This window comes from Xiphophorus couchianus, chromosome 18 (genome assembly GCF_001444195.1).
Source record: "Xiphophorus couchianus chromosome 18, X_couchianus-1.0, whole genome shotgun sequence".
Lineage (NCBI taxonomy): Eukaryota > Metazoa > Chordata > Actinopteri > Cyprinodontiformes > Poeciliidae > Xiphophorus > Xiphophorus couchianus.
In genome coordinates, this window is record NC_040245.1 from 17,769,274 (window position 1) to 17,788,342 (window position 19,069).

General features: G+C 37.1%; 1 protein-coding gene across 8 annotated transcripts in view; it reads left to right on the forward strand.

Moving 5' to 3' along the window:
* The window catches only part of dync2h1 (dynein cytoplasmic 2 heavy chain 1), a 102,719-nt gene that overhangs the window by 12,518 nt on the left and 71,132 nt on the right, over positions 1–19,069 (forward strand). For 6 of the 8 annotated variants that reach the window (XM_027998920.1, XM_027998926.1, XM_027998924.1 and 3 more), the window contains exons 23-51: positions 23–172; positions 605–810; positions 997–1,152; positions 1,242–1,356; positions 1,525–1,695; positions 2,508–2,666; positions 3,241–3,309; positions 3,437–3,591; positions 3,991–4,123; positions 4,297–4,414; positions 4,560–4,672; positions 4,817–4,930; positions 5,098–5,248; positions 8,327–8,532; positions 8,930–9,112; positions 9,606–9,788; positions 10,103–10,326; positions 10,556–10,671; positions 12,257–12,459; positions 12,561–12,692; positions 13,165–13,297; positions 13,460–13,667; positions 13,886–14,015; positions 14,337–14,492; positions 14,575–14,834; positions 17,288–17,534; positions 17,657–17,808; positions 17,925–18,069; positions 18,638–18,740. In XM_027998920.1, the coding sequence (XP_027854721.1) occupies positions 23–172; positions 605–810; positions 997–1,152; positions 1,242–1,356; positions 1,525–1,695; positions 2,508–2,666; positions 3,241–3,309; positions 3,437–3,591; positions 3,991–4,123; positions 4,297–4,414; positions 4,560–4,672; positions 4,817–4,930; positions 5,098–5,248; positions 8,327–8,532; positions 8,930–9,112; positions 9,606–9,788; positions 10,103–10,326; positions 10,556–10,671; positions 12,257–12,459; positions 12,561–12,692; positions 13,165–13,297; positions 13,460–13,667; positions 13,886–14,015; positions 14,337–14,492; positions 14,575–14,834; positions 17,288–17,534; positions 17,657–17,808; positions 17,925–18,069; positions 18,638–18,740 (4,591 nt within the window). The remainder of the gene's footprint in view (positions 1–22; positions 173–604; positions 811–996; positions 1,153–1,241; positions 1,357–1,524; positions 1,696–2,507; positions 2,667–3,240; positions 3,310–3,436; positions 3,592–3,990; positions 4,124–4,296; positions 4,415–4,559; positions 4,673–4,816; positions 4,931–5,097; positions 5,249–8,326; positions 8,533–8,929; positions 9,113–9,605; positions 9,789–10,102; positions 10,327–10,555; positions 10,672–12,256; positions 12,460–12,560; positions 12,693–13,164; positions 13,298–13,459; positions 13,668–13,885; positions 14,016–14,336; positions 14,493–14,574; positions 14,835–17,287; positions 17,535–17,656; positions 17,809–17,924; positions 18,070–18,637; positions 18,741–19,069) is intronic. The other 2 variants (XM_027998923.1, XM_027998928.1) reach the window with 1 other exon arrangement.

Consider the following 19,069-nt stretch of genomic DNA (forward strand, 5'->3'; position numbering starts at 1 on the left):
TCTATTTGATGTTTGTTCCTAGATCTTGCCTCAATTCCAGTTTGCTGAGGAGAAAAACTGCCTTCTGCGTGCTGTGGCTGGGGCAGGTCTGGACTCATTATCCTCACTGAGGGCCAAGTGGGACAAACTGGAACTTGTCATGGAGAGCCATCAGCTAATGATCAAAGACCAGGTGAAGTCAACATATGTTAACTTTAGATAGAATTACTATTCAGCAACTAGGAATTGCCAACATATCGGCATTAACATCTGTATCGGCTGATGTTAGTGTTAGACCAATATATATTACATATATAATATTGGTGAACATCAAATTTCTGCCATAACAATAATATTAGTATTGGGTATTGACATCAGCCCAAATTTTAATATTGGTGCATCTGTATCTGCAACCTACTGCAGATACAGATCCAGAGAAGTATTCACATCTCTGGACTTATTTATGTTTTCAAACTGCAAACTTCACAAAGCAGTACTTTATAATGATTTGTCAAAGTAAAAACATATTGGAGTTCCAAGGACATGAGTAATTTCTTTTAGCTACTTTTTGTCCTAACAGGTGATGTTTTTGCTGCTTCTCTGTTCTTGCTTGTTTGGTTCTTAGGTAGAGGTGATGCGAAATCATGCAGCTGGTCGTATCAGTGCCTACAGGGCAGATTTGGAGCGCTTCAAAGCACGCTGGGACCAACTAAAACCTAAAGATGAGATGCTTGAGACTGGTGATCATGCCGCCCTGCTTGCTTGCCTTCAGACAATCAGAGACAAACAGCAGGAGTTCCAGGATTTGGAGCTTGTACGCAATAAACTGCTGTAAGTTTGGTGCAATTTGATGAACTTATATTAAGGGTAGATGGAAGACCACGCAGGGGGAATTTCTTCTTGTATACTATATTCTACATATTCTGCTCTAACAATGGTATTCACTTCCACCTCAGTTTAGAACAAAGTGAATTTTAATAGAAGAGTAAGCAATATATTTTACATTGCTTTTTGCAGGGAAGACTGCACATATTTTAAGCTGGACCCTCCAGATTTCTCCCTGGCAGAAGACACAAAAAGAGACATGGATGAGCACAGTCAGATGTGGAGTCTGTATGAGGAGTGGCAGCAAGGCTTCACAGAAAAGGCCCAGGAAGATTGGATCACATTCAGGTTTGGCTGCTAAGATAGACCCAGAAGATAATAATGTGCTTATTACATCAAATGTATTTTTTCATGTGTTTGTTTGCTGGGTTTTACAGGAGTAAAACATATGTGTTTGAGGAGTTTCTCTTTACATGGCAAGACCGATTGAGAAAACTAGAAAAACCAACAGCCATGTCTGTTAAACTCCAAGGAGAAGTGGACAAATACAAGGTGTGGACAATATGAAAAAAAAAAATATATAATTTTATAATTACAGTCGAGTCAGGAATTGAGCATTACATTACAATGAGTTTCCATTCTAGATATATTTTTCTAAACATTTGGTGCAATGGTTTTGTGTTTCTGTATTTATGTCTGTATTTTTCTCTGCTTGGTCAGAACATGGTACCTGTGCTGAAGTATGTTCGCGGGGAGCACCTTTCACAGGACCATTGGTTGGACATGTTTCGTCTGCTGGGTCTTCCACGAGGGACCACCTTAGAGAGACTTACCTTTAATGACCTCCTCGGAGTAGCAAATACCATCATAGAGAAAGCGTTGGAGCTTAAGGTTTGTACGAGCATGCCTATGGATGAGAATTACTGATCTAAACAAAGGTAAATGTGAAAATAATTTCAGCTCCCTTGTTAAAAAAGCATTATTCAAGTGTTGGTAAATCAGGTTAAGATATTATCTAAACATTTCTTAGGATGAGATGTAAGATTTACCCCCTTCATTTTTAATGGTTGATGATTCTGAGGCTTTTAAAAAAAAATAATATTAGACACTGTACTTAAAGAAAATATGAATAAATTAAATTAATTTGTAATGCAAAATTTGTATTTTCAACCAACTTTTCTGTATAAATATGTCAATTGTACTTAGAATTCATATTCCTTAAACTAAAATTGTCATGTTGAATCCTTAACATTTCATGTATTTTATTGCGATTATATGTGATATACCTTCTCCAAGTCTCACATAAATGTCTTTAGCACACATTTGAATTTGTCTTACCTCACACACACACACACACACACACACAAATCTAAAATGTATGGCAGGTTTTTGTGTTCACCCTGTCAGAGTCAATACATTGTGGAACCACCTTTTGCTTGCATTGTAGCTGCAGATTTGTGGGAGGCAAATGTGTTGCAGCTTTGCACATCAAAAAACTGAAATTTATCCATTCTTCTCTGCAAAAAAGCTGAGGCTCAGTCAGAATGAATGTAGAACAAGTCTTCCAGCAGATTTTGGGGGCTATTTCAAAATGCATTAAGCACAGTAATGATGTGAGCCAGCAACTTTTAATTATCTCTCTTTAAGAAGCAGTAAGCTCTGAACATGTTGTTGTTTTCACATGTTTTCTTTGTTTACTGCAGGATCTGAATAGTCGTGCTCAGGCAGAGGTGTCAATCAGAGAAGCCCTAAGGGAGCTGGATTTGTGGGGTGCTGCAGCCATTTTCACTCTCACTGAGTACACAGACAGCAGTGGGCGCACACTAAGTCTCATCAAGGACTGGAAGGATATAGTCAACCAGGTGACGTGAAACCACCTTGTTGTGTACAAGGTCTATAAAATAAGGACTACTAATTACATGCTGGGATACAGTGATTACAATTTATTATCATAGAGTTGGAAATAACTTCATTATAGTAAAAATTGATTTAACAGTAAATATATCACCTCACTAGTCATAGAGTGAGTGCTAAATTACATTCAGAGTAACTTACAGGAGTCTGTTTGACTGTTTTGCTTATATTCTTTGAGTAGGTGTCACTTTCATGTTTAATTATCAATTTATTTGCAAATGTTAATAGATTTGGCTCAAATTCTGTCCACTTTCTGCTTCTACAAAAGGCTGCATGCAAACATTTTAGCATTTAATTAAAAAAGAAGAGAATATTATTATTTAACTAGATAAGCTTTCTTTTTGTTACGTAATTTTTCAGGCTGGTCTTAAACTTAAACCTAAGAACTTACCTTAAATTACTGTTTTAGAGGAAAAGATGATGTTGAAAAGATATGTTGTAGGAAATACAGGCACATTAATATGCACTGAAATGTTACGGCTTAGCAAACACTGACTTTATCACCATTCTCTGCTCATACAGGTGGGAGATAACCGCTGTTTGCTGCAGTCTTTGAAAGACTCACCCTACTATGGCAACTTCCAGGACAAGGTTAGATCAGATTATTGTAAACTTGAATTTGTGAATATTTGTTCCTTAGGATTCGACAAGTTTACAGATCTTAACATTTTTAAGTGGTTATAGCCAAAATGATAACATTGATGCATTGTCTCTTCAGATCAGCCTGTGGGAGGTTCGCCTGTCAGATTTAGATGAGTATCTGCTTAACCTTAATGCCATTCAGAGACGCTGGGTTTACCTAGAGCCTATTTTTGGAAGAGGAGCGTTGCCTCGAGAGGAGGCCCGCTTTAAACGAGTGGATGAAGATTTCAGGTATTCTGTACTTTGTCCCATATTCCCATCGAAATGCTGCCCATACATTCTGTTTGCTAGTTATTTTATATAAGTGTGTATTTTTTTATATGATAGTTACACAAAAGACACGAGGATATAGACCAGGGGTGCCCAAAGTCGGTCCTCGAGGGCCGGCGTCCTGCATGTTTTAGTTCTCTCCCTGCGGTCGTAACAACCTCCTCAGTTTGTCAATATTCTTCTTAGGCCTTCTAATGAGCCATCATTGGATCCAAATGCGTTAAACCAGGGAGAGAACGAAAACATGCAGGATGCCGACCCTCGAGGACCGACTTTGATACCACTGATATAGACAGATAATCAATAAAATGCATTTTATGGAAAAAAACAAATACAAATTTTTTGCCACATATGCAACAGATCTATAATGTCAGACATCCAGAGGGACAACAGAGTTGTTTCTCTGAGCTCACGGGCTGGCATCAGAAACTCCCTGGTCACATTGCTGGATCAGCTGCAGCGCTGCCAGAAGTCACTGAATGAGTTCTTGGAGGTACATTTACAGACTTTGCTGTGTCCAAATACACTGCTCAAAAAAATAAAGGGAACACTTAAACAGGTGTTTAACACTTAAAGTGTTCCCTTTATTTTTTTGAGCAGTATATATTTTGCTTATTTTGCTTTCCAGCAAATTGTTAAATTGTTAAAATTGTGTGGTTTTTGCAGGAGAAGCGTTCTGCTTTCCCACGATTCTATTTTATTGGTGATGATGATCTTTTAGAAATTCTGGGACAGGCGACAAACCCGAGTGTCATCCAGTCTCACTTGAAAAAACTCTTTGCAGGTCGACCACCTCTCTTTTTTTTTAGCTGTTTTCATCATCTATGTTGTGCTGATATATCTTGCTTCATTCCATCCTTTTGTTTCCCTGCCATCCAACTGGGCAGTAATAATTTAAACACTGAAATCTGCATGTATGTATTGTGCAGGCATCTACAGTGTAGTCTTTGACGAGCCATGCCAGAACATTGTCGCAATGTGTTCTTTGGAGGGAGAAGTAGTCCAGCTAAGAAACGTTGTGCACATCTCCAGTCTTGTTGAGGTATAGAATCTTCTGAAAGTTTTTTATAGGATGTAGTCCATGATGTACACTTGAGTTTTTTGTTGTAAAAATGTTGTTTCCATTGTCAAGAATTGTATGTTGTGCTGAATGGAGCCAATACATTAAGTCTTATAATTTTTCAAGGTTTGGTTAAGTGAGCTGTCCTTGGAAATGAAGGAGACTCTGAAACATCTGCTGAATGAATGTCTGTCTGTGGAGAGGAAAGGGGAAGTGGATCCCTCACGCTTCCCTTCACAGGTACACACACAAACACCTTTACATGCATAACTGTTTTTAAAGTCTGGTGAAACTGGACCACACAACTGTTTCAAATTACTAAATTATGTCAAAGATGACTGGAAGTCTAAATCATATCATTCACTCTAAGAAATACATATGTCTAATTTATTTTATGTTTGATGTAGATTCTCTGCCTGGCTGAGCAAATTCAGTTTACTGAAGATGTGGAAAGAGCTATAAAGGAGCAAAGTTTGCATCAGCTGGAGTTGGAGCTTAATAGCAAATTGGAGCACTACACCACAGTAGAAACCAGCTCAGATGACCATCCTAACACAGGTGGGTTGTTGTGGTTAATATTATCTTTAAACATTTGGTTTTGGCTTTTTTGTTTCATTCCAGAAAATGGAAACAGAACACATCCTGACAACAGACAAATAGATCTGAGGCTCTTCTTTCAGATCTACAGAGCTCTCTCACTTATCAATCATCCCACATGCACTTTAACATCCCCTGATCTCTGCTGAGAAATATTTATTTGCAAAAATATTTTGGACCTCTTTTATTTCTTCATAATTATGCTGTAATTCAGAATTCTCAGAAGATGTGGGAATGTTATCCTAATAGGTGTTTTGAAGTTTTTAATCTTTTCTTCCCATAAAGGACTATTAATTTCTTTAATGGCAGTCACTGGTATCATATCATAATAAATTTTGAAGTTCAGTTTCCACTTTTCCTTTAGGAGACATTGTTCAAAAGTCTGCTGTATGTTATATGTGTGAAACATGGTTTGTGATAGGTAGGCCTTTTTTATATATAATACTTGTATATACAGTATATATATATATGTATATTTTTTTGTGTGTGTTTTTCTGACCAATTCAGTTCTTTACAGATTGTAAGTTATTGTCTATTTTTGAAGGTATCCATAAAAATTGTGTGCTGGAGTTGGAATTTCTTTTGGAGACAATGATTTGCATTCTGCACTGCAAAACACAAAATTAATCACACTCAGGCCTTCATTAATATCTTCTGACCCTGTTGTCCTAAAATTACTGGGTTAGACATATAACTCACTAGTGGCAAGTCCCTTAAGATAAATTATGATTCTATAATCATTCTTATAGTTGTTGCCAGTTTTAGTGTGTACTTTACTCATTATTTTTTGTTTTGTGGAAGTTTTTTTCAGATAAATTGCATATCATTATGATTGTATGAGAATGTTTTGTAGAACCTCTTTGAAATTAATCTCACATTATCCACCAGTACTCATTTGTTTTATACTTTCTGCACAGTGATGTCCTAGTCAGTAATGTCCCATGATGTAGAAAAATGAAGTAAAGGATTGTGTGTTTGATTGTCACATAGTCAGACAGAAACTGTCTTTTTATGCACCTCACATCCTCTTGCATTGTTAGCGATCTCACTGTGATTAAAATGTTTTGTTTTATTTGTACAGGGGACATTGAGATAAGTTGTTCATGACTGATCTCGTGTGAATTTGTTCATAGGGGAAGTACCGTTTAAAACTCTGTAGACAGTTTTGGACTTAAAGCTATAATGACCCAAGGCTTAAAATATGGCTTCACAAAATGTGACAATTTTTTTTCCTCAGAACTCATATATAAAGAAAGAAATAAGAACTTTTCTATCTTAATGCAAGTTTGTTATTCATGCATGAGATGAACAGTTTCTCCCTTGCACTTGTAATGGCACCATTTTATGGGACGTTGTTGAAAAATGCTAATTCAGCATGACTTTCAAAAATTCTCATACTGTAGCAGCATTGCTTATTTCTATACTTTCGTCTGTGAAATGTAACTTGGGGCAATTTTTTCTCACTGTAAGAAATTGGCAAAATGTGACTCCAGGCTTTTAAGCACGGTTATAGAGGACCTTTCTGTGTAATTTATTAAAGCATTGCATTGTAGATTAGGCTTATAAGATGTTTACAGATAACAAGGTTCATTCTGAGACTGTTTTGCACTTAAGCCTTAGCTATTCAAATGTAAAATGTTTTCAAGATAGCATCTCATTACATTACAGAATCCCTTAAGTACAACCTGGAGAGGCTGTAGCCTGTTCACAATAATTAAAGCAGCTAAAGTAATGCCAGAAGGGAACATCTAATTTTCAGATTTACATAAAAGAGCTGTTAACCAAAAAGGAGAAGAGGAACTTTTTTCCTTTGCCACAGAGACAAAACAAATTGGCAATTTGACAACATATTTGGCTACGTATTTTATCTGCTCCTATGCACAGACTTGGATGCATCTCTTTTTAAAATCAGTGAAGTAAATTTGCTATTTTTATCTTGAGATTATTATTTTTTTGCTTATAAAAAGGGTTAATATAAAGGCTTCAGTAGTTTTTTGCTACTCTGCTAAATCTTATGTGTTTGATCGTAAGAATAAATGTGTCCGATAACCTTTGAGTCATTTGACAAAATATAAACATGGTATTACTTAGAATTAGGGATCATTTTTGTGGAAACATTTTAAAACAGGAAGTTGTCTAAGAGAAATGACCTCCTGGCACAGCATTTGCATGCAAGCAAAGTTACTTCTGCAGCTTGGAAACTGTCTTTCATCAGCGATGACTGTTCTGTATACCAAACATAATACTCATCTGGATGAGTTGGAGACTAGAGTCACTTTCTAAATTGCCTCAAGTACAATTTTCAGCATTTTATGCTCATAACATCAGCATTAAAAAAAAGCAGCAGTTTTTTACCTTTCACTGACCTGTATCAAAAATAATAACTATCAACTCATTGACGAATTGTGTGTGATTTGATGTGTATTTAACTACAATATTTTTTTGTAGTTAAATAAGTATTAGATCTAGGTTAGGGCTAGGAACATGCTTTGATTCAGACTGATGCTCGTGTAGTTCTTTAGTTGTCTTATGGATTCAAACATCCTGTCTATTAAACAATTAACATATTTATTTGCCTTTTGTGCTGTGCAATCTTTAGAAAGCAACAGTAACTTGTTAAATACTGCAATTGGTCTAAAAGAAAACTGGAAATTGGCGTTGGCCAGAAATTGTCTGATTGTTGCATTTCTAATTCTTTCTTTGCATTTCTAATGAGAGCAGCCTATTTTATAATAGATTAAAAAGTGTCATCTTCTCATCTCCATTCTGTTTTTAGCATGGAGGAGATCCTGACAGAGTAATCTTATACCCTGAAGATCAGACAAATGAAATTACAAATGAAGTATTTCCCTGTGAACCAAAAATACTTTATACATATGATTACATTACACTGTTTTTCTATTTCTATATGAGATATAATAGGGATTATTGTTTTGCACATGTATCTCTTAATACATGTGAAACCACTTTTTATGTGGTAAGATTTTGGTTGTTGCTTAAATTCATGTTGTTAATATTTATGCATGTCCTCCTGTTTAGAGTCCAATATCCTGCAGCTGAAGCTGAAAGCCTTGATCTTAGATATCATTCACAACATCAGCGTGGCGAAGCAGCTCAACCAAGCAGGCGTCACCAGTACTGACGACTGGGCCTGGAAGAAACAGCTCCGCTTCTACATGGGAACAGACAAAAGCTGCCGCATACACATGGTGGACGCACAGTTCAGCTATACCTATGAGTACCAGGTGGGACGAAAGCAAATATAAGCATGTCAACCACAAACCAGCTCCACGTTAACTTAAAATGAAGTCACTTATTCTTCACACCTTGCAGGACTTTTCTTAGTACCAGAAATGGTAATTCCTCTTTTGACCTTTTGAGGGCACTGTTTATGCACATATCTCAAGCTCAGAATAACCTTGCTGCAGATAACAGCTTTTTCCCCACTGCAGTTCTCAGTAAACACATGCTATACTCAGTCATACTCTTTACCTGTATTTTGTTTTCCTTTTCTTCAAAGATGCCTCTTTTTTTGCCTTTTAGTAGTTGCTGACGTGTTTTTATACCTTTGGTGCCGTTTTGCTAACATTTTTACTTCTTCTTTTTAACTGATTCCTCTATGTCACTCGTTCTCTCTCTCAGGGGAATGCTGCTAAGTTGGTACACACACCGCTGACCGATAAATGCTACCTGACTCTGACTCAGGCCATGAAGATGGGGCTCGGTGGGAACCCCTATGGGCCTGCTGGCACAGGAAAGACTGAGTCCGTCAAAGCTCTGGGGGGGCTCTTTGGACGCCAGGTGTTGGTGTTCAACTGTGATGAGGTGCAAAGAAACTTCATACGTGGGCAGGAATAGTTGACTGTTAACACTTTTTAAAGGGTATTAGTGTTTAAAAAGTATTCAAATTACATCCTTCAACAAGGATGTAATTTGAAGAACTTGAAAAATGTTTTAAGTCAGTTGGATGAGACATTGTTTTATGATATATTTGCATCTAGTTTATCTTCCTTTGGACTAAATGGAAATGTTTCCGATTTCCATTTAGTTCCCACATGTATTTTTTTTTGGGAACAAATTAGATGAGCATTACTATTGTATGATATTCTAATAAGTTGATTATTCAGTAAGGATTTAGTTATTTATTAGGTTCCATTATTTACAATGTTATTGGCATACAGTGGCTCTCAAAGTTTGACCACTCCTGATAAAATACCAGGTTTTGAGATTCAAAAATTAGTCAATGATAAAAGTCATGGATGGATTGATGGTTGACTCATTATTGAAGAAAACACAACATTCTTTTTTCTTTTCCCAGGGTATAGATGTGAAGTCAATGGGAAGAATATTTGTTGGGTTGGTAAAGTGTGGAGCGTGGGGCTGCTTTGATGAGTTCAACCGTTTAGAAGAAGCTGTGCTATCTGCAGTTTCCATGCAGATTCAGGCCATCCAAGACTCATTGAAACACCACAAAAAAACCTGTGAGCTGCTGGGAAAGGAGGTAAGACAATAAATAAAAGTAGAGCCTGACAGATTCGTTTTAAACTACTAAAACACAACAAGTTAAACAGTTATATTTTGTGTGATTGTGCAAGTTTTTTATTATAAAATTGTATGTGCTACTTGCGTGTGGTACAGTGCCTTTTACTGATGTTCACCTCAAGTCAACTTCAGTTTTAATTGGTTATTTATTCATTGTCTGTTAGTGTTGTTGTGTCTTTTGCAATCAGTCAAAGAAAACAAAAGTGTTAAAATAATATATAAAAAAAGTTTTGTGTATGGAGAAGAGCTTTTTTATTTCGTCCTATTTTCCAGGTGGAATTGGACCCCAACTCTGGAATTTTCATCACTTTGAACCCAGCAGGGAAAGGCTATGGGGGGAGGCAGAAGCTTCCAGACAACCTGAAGCAACTGTTCAGGCCTGTGGCCATGAGTCGGCCAGACAATGAGCTCATTGCTGAAGTCATCCTCTACTCAGAAGGCTTCAAAAATGGAGAAGTACTGGGACGTAAGCTTGTCGCGATCTTTAACCTGGCCAGGTAAAAACTATGTGGGGAATTCTTTGTGGTATTGACATTTGTTTTGAAAACTTCCTATTGCAAATGTTACTCTGATTTTGTGATTCATTAAGTATTAAGATCACTAATGTCTAAAAGTGTATATTAACTTTGTGAGTATATTTTCCCTAAATGTCCAACCTTGAGAGCTACAGTGGGTGCTGAAGTTAACTGAGACTTTGTGGAAATAAGCCTCTATTTGTGTATCCAGGGAGTTGTTGACACCCCAGCAGCACTATGACTGGGGTTTACGAGCGCTGAAGACTGTGCTTAAAGCCTGTGGCAGTCTTTTACAGCAACAGAGGAGAGGTCATAGCAAGGAGAGGAGTAAGTCCCCAACTAGCTCTTTTTTTTTCTCCAATATTTTTCTGAGGCAATTTTACCTCTCCAATCTCAGAGCATGACAAGAAAATTATAAGGAAATGGTTGCTTTGCTAATCTCTCAAGAAGTATCCTTTGCTATCCCTAAGCTAAAACACACTTGTGGTACACAAATCTGTCACTGAGTATCATATTTGAAAAATGTTGCAAAAGCAGAGGGAAATATTTGAAAATCCTATTGAGCGGTATGACCATTAATCCATCAACTGCTGAAAGAGAGACATCTTTATTATAGTCAGTCCTACAATCAAATGATATGACTGATGCTTTCTTTCCTTCTGAATTTGAAGTGATTCTAATAAAGGAAGTCATTTGATTTGTAGGATTAATGGAGTTTGGAAGAAAAAAACAGTAAAAATGGCTGCAAGTGTCATGAATTGATGTTTTGACTGATTATACTCCCTAGTCTGAAAATATTAGTTTATGCTATGAGAACGAAGTTAAATAGATTGTTTTTCATCAGTGCCTGAAGGCAGAGGTTTTATTGTCTGACACTTTCCACAGTAGTATAGTCATGTCAGAATTTAATATCACTAAAATACTGACATTAGATGCTGTGTTAGGAAAATGACTACATTTGTGGTAACTTCAAGAGCATTTTGAAACGGTTTTTCATGCATCCATGCATATTGCCAGGCTTCTTGTGCAGTCTGGAAAGGTGTGTAATTTGATTTCAGGTCTGGATAAGTATGGAAATAGAAAATAAGAATATTAAGAAATATTGATTTTCCACACTCCCATACTTTGCTTTCCGTTGCTTTGTGGTCTGGTGGTAGTTGTGGATACAACCTTTAGGGTGACAGCTCCATTAAAATGCCTAATAAAGCAAAAATCATATGGACAAAAACATTGCTGTGGAAGCTTTAAAAATATGTAGATCTTTTTTGTAAAATTTAGCTGGAAGCAGAATCCTGTCATTAAACATATATTGTAATAAAATACAATTTTAGTTTCCAAAGACCTCAAATGTTTAAGTTAACTGCAGTATCTCCTCTCCTGTTCATCAAACCTCTTGTTAGCGGTCTCTTATACCTGGCTGTCATTTTTGCTTTTGTTCCACTCACCACTTCCCTAACTTCCTAGTGCTTTCCTCTCTGCCTCTCCTATCCCTTCTCTTTATTTCTTTCCTCCATTCTCTTTGAAATCCCAATGGTCCACTACTCACTTTTTATCTGTCCAACATGCAGCCAGACACTCTACGAGTCTCCAAGGTTGTCTTGTTTGTCTCTGTGTTGTGTGTGTAAAAAAAAAAAAAAAAGAATAGAAAAAAAGACAAACCGCAATTGCGCCTGCAGGAAAGACAAATGACTTTGGAGAGAACAAAAGTATTGACAAACTCTTAAATTATAATAGGTTTTTGCAATTAGCACAGTTTTAACAAGGGATGTGCATAAGAACAAAGGTAATAATGACTTCAGTAGTTTACTCTTCTGTCTTTAATTCTACACTGGCCTTATTTTGTTTTTTCTTTACAGTTTTCGATTTACAACATGTTTTTAATGTTGTTGGTGTTGTCTCTTTCATCCACAAGCAGTTCAGGAGAGTAATCTGGTGGTGCAGGCACTGAGACTGAACACCATGTCCAAGCTAACATTTGCAGACAGCTCTCGTTTTGACGCCCTGGTCAGAGATGTCTTCTCTGGAGTTAATTTCACTGATGTGGAGGACCAGATCCTGATAGATGCATTAACACAAGTCTACTCGGAGGCACAGCTGGAACTCATACCCAGCCAGGTGTGTGTTGTACATTCAGAATATTCTGGCTAAACAACAAATGTTTTCAAAAATTAGAAGTCAAAGAAACACTAAAATAGGCCGATTGTTGACTGTTTCAGTTGAAGAAAGCAATGGAGCTGAATGAACAGCTGAGACAACGTATGGGTGTAGTGATTGTGGGGCCCAGCGGAGCTGGCAAGTCTACGCTGTGGGGGATGCTAAGAGCAGCTCTCAACAAGACTGGCAGAGTGGTGAGAAAAAAATGTCCATCTTAGATTTCCAGAAATTAGTATGCACTTCCATCTAAATTATTAATAATGGTATTATTAATCATTATGATAAATAATTTTCTGAGAAAATAAATTGTAGGTTTTTATTAACTTTGAGCCATCATCATCAAAATGAACTGAAATAAACAACTTGAAATATATCACATTGCGTGTAATGAATCTTAACTGACATAAGTTTCACCTTTTGAGTTAACTGAAAGTAGTTGAGCTTTTTAATGAAATTCAAAAATCTTAGGTGCAGCTATAAGTTTAGCATGATCAGTATTGGATTTTAACATATTTATGTTGCAATTTATTGTTTAAATTAAAGTAAAATTCTTTAGAAACATCCAGATTTGCGATTGTTGAAAAAATTGGAAGCTTAGTAAGAGAGTTAAAAAAAGCAAGCTTTCTCAAGCCTGTCATCAAGGTGTGCTTCTTCTGATCTCTGAAGGTGAAACAGTACACAATGAATCCTAAAGCCATGCCCAGGCAGCAGCTCTTGGGACATATAGACATGGACACCAGAGAATGGTCTGATGGTGTTCTCACCCACAGCGCCAGGACTGTGGTCAGAGAACCACAAGGTAAGATGCACCCAAATTCACCGATGTGTGCTGCTTTTCAAGACATTTTACATCTGAGATGGAGTTAAAATACTTATTTAAACCCTACCTATTAAATTTTATTTTGACATAATGACGCTGACTGGAGTATGGTACATGCATTGTACTCCTTTTGTTTTCTAGATGTGAACTCCTGGATAGTGTGTGATGGAGACATTGACCCAGAGTGGGTTGAAAGTCTAAACTCTGTCCTTGATGATAATCGTTTGTTAACCATGCCCAGTGGCGAGCGTATCCAGTTTGGACCCAATGTGAACTTCCTGTTTGAGACCCATGACCTGAGCTGTGCCTCTCCAGCAACCATATCTCGCATGGGCATGATCTTTCTCAGGTCAGGCAGTGTTCAAAGAAAGCTTAAACATGCAGTTGTGTCTGATCTTTTCAATTTCTTAGTTTGTGGTTTCATTTTTTATGAAGTATTATTTTATTGATTTTGGCTGTGTTAAGTCATTGGTGTGCAGCACTTTGGTGCAATGTTTGCTTTAAAGTGCTGTTGAAACAAAATTAACCTTTAAATTTATCTCTTGTTCTTTCTGCTTGCATCCCTAGTGATGAAGACATTGATGTTGGTGCTTTAGTGAAGTCGTGGATAAGGGGTCAGCCTGAGGAGTGTCGCAGTAACCTAGAAAACTGGCTGGGCGACTACTTCCAAAGAGCTCTGGACTGGGTTCTTAAACAGGCAGGTTACTTCCAATAGACCGTGGGTCAAACATAACAATCTGTTATTGTGGTTAATTCAAAATCCGTTATTTTTTCTTTGAGGTTTATTCAATGTTGATAGAATTTTACACACCCAAAAAACTGTGGCCGTGTTTGCTAGATATAGGTAAACTCTAGACTTGTCCAACTACAGGTGAATGTATTGACTACATTAGTTTTTAATAGCTAACATTGTAGGACCACTAATCACTTCTTAAAAACCAAGACTCACTTCTTGTTGGCACTTGCGTCTTGAGTGAACCTTGTATATCTCAGATTCCATCTTTTTTCTGACCTCCAGAATGACTTTGTGGTGGAAACTAGTCTGGTGGGCACAGTATTGAATTCTTTGTCCCACCTCAATGCTGTGTCTGAGAGAGGAGAGTTTATTGTTGGTCTTCTAAGGGGCCTTGGAGGAAATCTCAATCTCAAGACACGACATGAGCTTGCTAAAGAGGTAAGAACTGCTTTTTTTTTCTTTTGAGTTGTAATCTGCAAGTCTTAAAGTCATAATTAAGTTAAGGTTTTTAATCTTGCAGTTGCTGAGCTGGGCAAGAGAAAGTCCACCAGATGCCAGAAAACCACTTGATACCTTTTATAATTCCGACAGTGGCCACCTAGCAGCTTATACATTTCAACGTCCTGAGGAGCTCACCTTGGAGCATTTTTTTCATACACATGTTCTACCTGTAATAGAGACTCCTGGCATGCAGAGAGGTTTGCACGGTTTCTCCCCATGGCTTACAGCTCGGCACAGGCAGCCCTTCATGGTGGTTGGACCAGAGGGCTGCGGAAAGGGGTAGTTACACATGCACTACACAAGTGCACACAAACACAATATGCAGATATGTTTAAGCCATAAAAAACTGTCAAGTGGTTCCCACCTTTTAGGTTTAATCTGCAGTTTCCTGCACTTGAAAAGGCAGCTTGTTTAAATACCACTTAAACAAATAATTATTCTTAAAACTAAGTGTAAAATATTCAGCATTAAACTACCCAAAATCAAGTAAACATTAGTTTAGTTAGTTTTAGTTTTTATGTTTTAGATGGTACCATTTAAAAATACACATTTTAACAGCACTTTACTAAATATTGACCATGTGCAACATGAATTTTAAATTTCCCGATTTTTACCAGGTTCAGTTTTTAGAGTGATTTTAGGAGGCAGGTGGAATACTCCACAGTCGAGCACGTACGGGTATGAATATTATTAAACACTCCTCTGCACTCTGTGGGCTTGGAAATGGGTTTGGGAGTCAGTGCCTGAGGATACTTGCTGTCCCCTGCAGGTTATAACAGAATAGCGCATCAGTACTTCAGGACCTGATGGTTAGAATTCCACAAATTAGTTTTTCATGGACTCACCAAGAGGCCAGCCATTGGGAGATTATTTCACTGATAACACTTGAGAAATGTTGTGTTATAAGTGAAATTATCTGCCAATGGAACTAATTCTACTTTTCATCAATATCAAGGAATTATTGACTTAAAACAAGCTAATATAGCTTGCTTAAAAGTTACTTATAAGTAAGTTTTGTCTTATTTCAAATGTACGAGGATATTTGCACTAGAAACTAGGCCAAAGTTACCAGATTGTGTTTTTGGCAGTGAAAACTGTTTTGAATACAGACATACAGTATGTTCATTTCCTTCTTGTATCAATCAATCAAGTGTGTTTGTATAACATATTTCAGCAGCAAGGCAGTTCAAGTGCTTTACATCATAAAAGCACACACACAAATACAAAGTTGTAGAACACAGTCAACAATTGTCAAGTGCCATTGTTATCATTGATTATGTTTCAGAAACAACTCTAAACAGTTGGGGGGTTTCGTCACGATTTAAAGGCACTCAGTGTTTTGGTTGTTTTGCAGTTTTCTGCAAGACAGCTACTTTGTTCCTGATTTGTGGTGCACAGAAGCTGAATGCTGCTGCTCCATGTTTGGTTCTGGGAATGCAGAACCAGAACTCCTTAAACTTGTTTATATTTTCTCATATTAACACCATAAACATCTATGTGCTTTATTGGGATTATTTGGGTTACATCAAAACACAGTTACTCATAATATTGAAGTGAAAAGAAAAGGACACATGGTTTTTAACCCCTTAACCGTCATAATGACCGGTGTTCTCATGTGCCCATTGACTTACATGTAAACATTTTGAGGGAGATACCTAAGGGGTTTTAAAAATATGTTTTCTTCAAAAAAATCTGTAAAGTGTGGCATGTCTTTCTCTTCACACCCCTTTCACTTTGTTGCCGAGTGTTGACTCATATAGGCTGAACACAAATACATGCCACATTTTACAGATTTTTATTTAACCAATAGTAGAAAACCTGCATGAAAATTCAAGATTTTTATCTAACATATGAAATAATTTAATTCTCAGGTGACTGATGTGGAAAAATTAAAACAGTATATTATTGAATAAACTTTTTCTTCAGAATTACATATCCAGTTGTCCCATTTTCTTATCTTGTTCTTTTTTTTGGAAAGAAAAGGTTAACAAGATCACAGTGGAGAAGAATTTATTATGCTTTAGAGACAGAGTTGTTTAAATCAAGCCCGAGAAATGACAAAATCACACAATCAGCAACCAAATAAAAGGAACTTTTATTCAAAACTTGACCTTTCTTATGAAAGCACTGACAGCTCAAAATAAAAATGCAATCTGTGTTTACTGCTCTCAGGTGTGCACATGTTCACCAGGAGTTGTTCTGTTGGAAATAATTGCGTCCTTCACCAGGCACTAAAAGAACAATCGCCACTCAGTTTGCCTTTTACTCTTAAGTTCAGTCTGTTTTTTTTTTTTCTTATCTTGCTCTCCTCTGTCTAAAAGGTCACTATTCCAGGTAGGGCACTGGACTTGTCAATTGATTCCTCAGAAAAATAACAAGAAATTTAGTAACAAGCAATATCAGAGCAAAATTTAATCCGCTTGTACATGCAGTCACTTGCCAGATATTGTCTCATCCTCATAAAATATGTATCCTTCCCTTTGGGTCTGCAATTACAAACATTGTCCTAAGATCCAAAGAGACTCTTTTATTAAAAGCAACACAGATGTAGTTCTTCTCATTCTTGCTCACTGTTCTGACACAATCCAAACATAAATGATACTGAGCTGTGTTAAAAGTAAGCTATATATTTAAACTGATCTGATATGTTGCTGCAGTATGTGATCACGTCTAGCAATACACAAGTGCTTGAGTGTTTTATTTGTCCCCTTTGTATATCACTTACTATCTAGCATGCTCCTGCGCTACGCCTTTGCCTCACTGCGTTCCACACAAGTCGCCGTGGTCCACTGCAGCGCCCAGACCTCCTCTCGCCACATCCTCCAGAAGCTCAGCCAGACATGTCTGTTGCTAAGCTCGAACACGGGCCGGGTGTTCAGACCTAAGGACTGTGAGAACCTAGTCCTTTACTTAAAGAATATCAATCTGCCCAAACCAGACAAATGGGGAACCAGTAACCTTATAGCCTTTCTGCAACAGGTAAAGATGATCACAAACATGGAGATCAGCTAATATGATGTTGTCCAATTACATCAGTGAAGTAAAGCCAGTCTGACATAATCTTACAGTAGCACCTCTTTTACTCTTCAATTTCGATCCAGGTTTTGACATATAAGGGGTTTTATGATGAAAACCTGGAGTGGGTGAGCCTTGAGAATATTCAGGTGGTGGCCTCCATGTCAACAGGAGGTACGGTCGGCACCCATTCACTCACCTCCCGTTTCTCCTCAATCGTACGCATCTGCACCATAGAGTAAGTGTGCAACTACTTCCACAGACCCAAAGATTAGTTAATTCAAAGTAACTAATTCATTAGTTAATTTTGAACTTTCTGTTCTATTTTCCTCTGTTACTTTACTCTGCGTCTAGCTATCCAGACAGAGAGCAGCTGCAGACCATCTACTCAGCTTACCTTCAACCAATTCTCCATCATAGCCTGGGGAACCAAGCTGCCTGGGCCAGCACAGGAAAAACGCACCAGCTGGCAGGATCTCTTGTGCAAGTCTATGAACAGGTATTGAGAGAATTCATTTTCAGGGGTTGTTTTTTCCTGACTATATGTCAGGGAAAAACATATAGTCATGGTTATGGCTGATTCAGTTTAGGTACAAACTAAACTGAATCAGCCATATTCCTTTAGCTCTAAAGATCTAAAGGATCTTTAGATAATTTTGGGAAGCAGATTACCTCTTTTGACCAAATAGTTCTTCAATGAGTGCAAAACAAAGGAACTGGCTGATTCAGTTTAGGTACAAACTGAATCAACTATAGTGGTTATATGATTTCCTGTTGATGTTTTCCTAAAAAGAATCGGCTTTAGTGTCATGTCATGGATGCAGGAGTGTAGCCATACCACAACACTCAGAGTTAATCTAATTTAAATGTCAACTAGCTTAAATGGTAACTTTTATGTTTCATAAATGTATTAAAACTTCCAACTGATGTGAAGTTGATCCTTGGAGGATTCCCCATATATTAGATTTTAAAGGCTGTGTACAGAACAGTTCTCTTTACCTGTTGTCAAGGTCTGGTTCACTTGGTTTTGTTTTAACATATACTGTTTTTGTTTCTGCCCCTATTAGGTCAGAACAAGGTTTACAGTGGACGATCACAGTCACTACCTGTTCACACCTTGTATCCTCACGGAATGGGTTCTCAGTTTGCTGCGATATGACCTTACTGCAGGTAACTACAGCCAATAGTCAAATTTCACTTAAATCAGCATCTGGTCATGTTATGTGTTTTTGTACTTTTTCAATAAAATGTGGTTAAAATTTTTTTTTTGCTTTTTAAAAAAAAAAAAAAAAGTAAATCTTCTATTCTTTTGAAGAAGAAAATACACCATTGATCTTGTTTCTGTAAATAACTTTTTATCCATTTTAGATCTAAAGCTTATGATAAACAAAAAAATTAGAATTTAATGACAAGTATTAAGTCCTTGTAGTCATTTCAGGAAAAAAAAATTGTTGGGCTTCAATATATGTAATCATAAAAAAATCTCCATGAGGCTTAGT